At 42.2% G+C, this 2,263-nt stretch overlaps 1 protein-coding gene across 1 annotated transcript; it reads right to left on the reverse strand.

The window, feature by feature from the left end:
* Positions 1-995: 995 nt before the first annotated feature.
* On the reverse strand, positions 996-1,543 carry LOC148018289 (uncharacterized). Its single transcript, XM_087661722.1, has 2 exons — positions 1,378-1,543; positions 996-1,159 (listed from the first exon to the last, which is right to left on the reverse strand). The coding sequence occupies exons 1-2, from the start codon at positions 1,541-1,543 to the stop codon at positions 996-998; spliced, it is 330 nt and encodes a 109-aa protein (XP_087517848.1).
* Between the last annotated feature and the right edge of the window lie 720 nt (positions 1,544-2,263).

Consider the following 2,263-nt stretch of genomic DNA (forward strand, 5'->3'; position numbering starts at 1 on the left):
GATGATACTCCTCTTCTTTCTATTACAACTGAGTTTTGAGGAAGGACTTTGCCCAGGAAGCTTTTACATTAATGCTCTGAAGTTGGCCACATCAATCTTGACCACTTTAGGGGCCTTGATACGAACTATCCTGATAGCTAGGGACCGCTTAGTTTCCTACTTGATGGGGGATGGTTATAAGCTGAAGTTAGGGTAACTATTCATAGGTTGTAAGATGGAGCTAACCAAGCTGTTGATGTCCTTAAACTTGTATAATCTATTACATATTTGTAAAACAGAAACAACATCCGTGATCCGAGTGAAATATGCAATAGAGATCCTGAGTAGGCTTTTAAGGCCAATAGAGATAGCTATGCCAGCCATGAAACCAACACTGGCTACATGGGAGAGAAATTTTGTTATAAAGCCAAGCATGTACATAGCATAAATAGATGAAGTTAGCATATGAAAACTAGGAAACCCCCAAAAAGAATCTGCACACTCTTTTTGGAAAATGCGAGAGACTCTGAGATTAATTTCCAAGACCTGAGTAGACCAAGGACTCTTTTTGGAATCATGCATGCATGCAAGGTAAGGACAATCCCCTCTCCATCCATTCTCACAAGGAAATTTCCTACAATTAATGTTGCCATGTTTAATGTTGTGCTCATGCCATGGAGCTGCAAAATACCACAGGCATGGTAGGTGCCCGAATGATGGCGAGCTAATGTAGTTGGAGCTGCCATATTGCAGGCCTTGCTACATCCATGAACCACTTTGCACTACCATTGTTGCTATTGAAGGTGCTGTCCTACACCAATTCAATAGCAATAGCAAGTAGAAAGATCATCTGAAGGTGCATTATGCGAGCAACAAATGCATGACCTGATCATCTAAAGTGCCACCACATTTATTTTCATTGGCCTGACCATATTCATCACCACCAGGGAACCTCAGTCCCCCACTATCCTACAGTGATCAGCAAACTCAGGATAAACCATTGACATGACATGGCACTAGCCATGGAAGATAGCTATTACTTGCCTTGCTGCATCAAGAGCTACCACATCTAATGGATCTGCGAAGCGGTAGAATGGAAAATCAGTGTCATGATGGTCCTCCACCCCTTCCTTTTTCCTGTGTGCATCCCTGTACTGTGCAGCAGTACCACTTTGACATCCTTTGAGTATCAGCAGCAGCAACAGCAGTAAAAAGATGGTCAAAACCTTATACATTAATGGCAAAGGCCCATGACATGACAGTCATGGGCATTATGCAAGTAGCGAATGCATGAGTTGATCATCTAAAGGGCCATCACATATAATTTCATTGGCCTGATCATATAATTTCATTGGCTTGACGATATAATTTCATTGGTCTGACCATATAATGCCATACCTTCCAAAGGGTAAGCAAAAGAAGGTGTTGTAGTAGTAGAAGATACATGTGCACTGGATGTCTGCAGTCTGCACCACTGATTGAATGTTTGCATTGGATGGGCACCTGCAAGCTTATAGATCTCCTTACCCCACAAAGTGACAAAGTCTGCACTAGATGTTTGCATTAAATTTCTACATGGGATTGGAATGATAATCCTACACCCATTCAATAGCAATAGCAAGCAGAAAGATCATCTAAAGGTGTATTATGCAAGCAGCAAATGCATGAGCTCATCATCTAAAGTTCCACCACATTTAATTTCATTGGCTTGACCATAGTCATCGCCACCAGGGAACCTCAGTCCCCTAGGACCCTGCAATGATTAGCAAACTCAGGATAAACCATTGACAGCCTCCGGGTATCAGCAGCAGCAACAACAGCAAAAAGATGGTCTATACATTAATGGCAAAGGCCCATGACATGACAATCATGGGCATTATGCAAGTAGCAAATGCGTGAGCTGATCATCCAAAGGGCCAGCACATATAATTTCATTGGCTTGACCATATAATGCCATTGGCCTGACCATAAATTTTCATTGGTCTAACCATATAATGCCATACCTTCCAAAGGGTAAGCAAAAGGAGGTGTTGTAGTAGAAGAAGATACATGTGCATTGGATGTCTGCACTTATCGAATGTCTGCAGCACTGGATGGGCACCTGCAAGCTTACATATCTCCTTACCCCACAAAGTGACAAAGTCTACACCGAATGTCTGCACTGGATTAGAATGACAGTCCTACACGCATTCACTAGCAATAGCAAGCAAAAATATCATCTAAAGGCCCAGTATGCGAGTAGCAAATGCATGAGCTGATCATCTAAAGTGCCACCACTTTTAAT

This window comes from Lygodium microphyllum, chromosome 21 (genome assembly GCF_053477565.2).
Source record: "Lygodium microphyllum isolate KBCC chromosome 21, Lygodium_microphyllum_v1.1.10, whole genome shotgun sequence".
NCBI classification, from domain to species: Eukaryota; Viridiplantae; Streptophyta; class Polypodiopsida; order Schizaeales; family Lygodiaceae; genus Lygodium; species Lygodium microphyllum.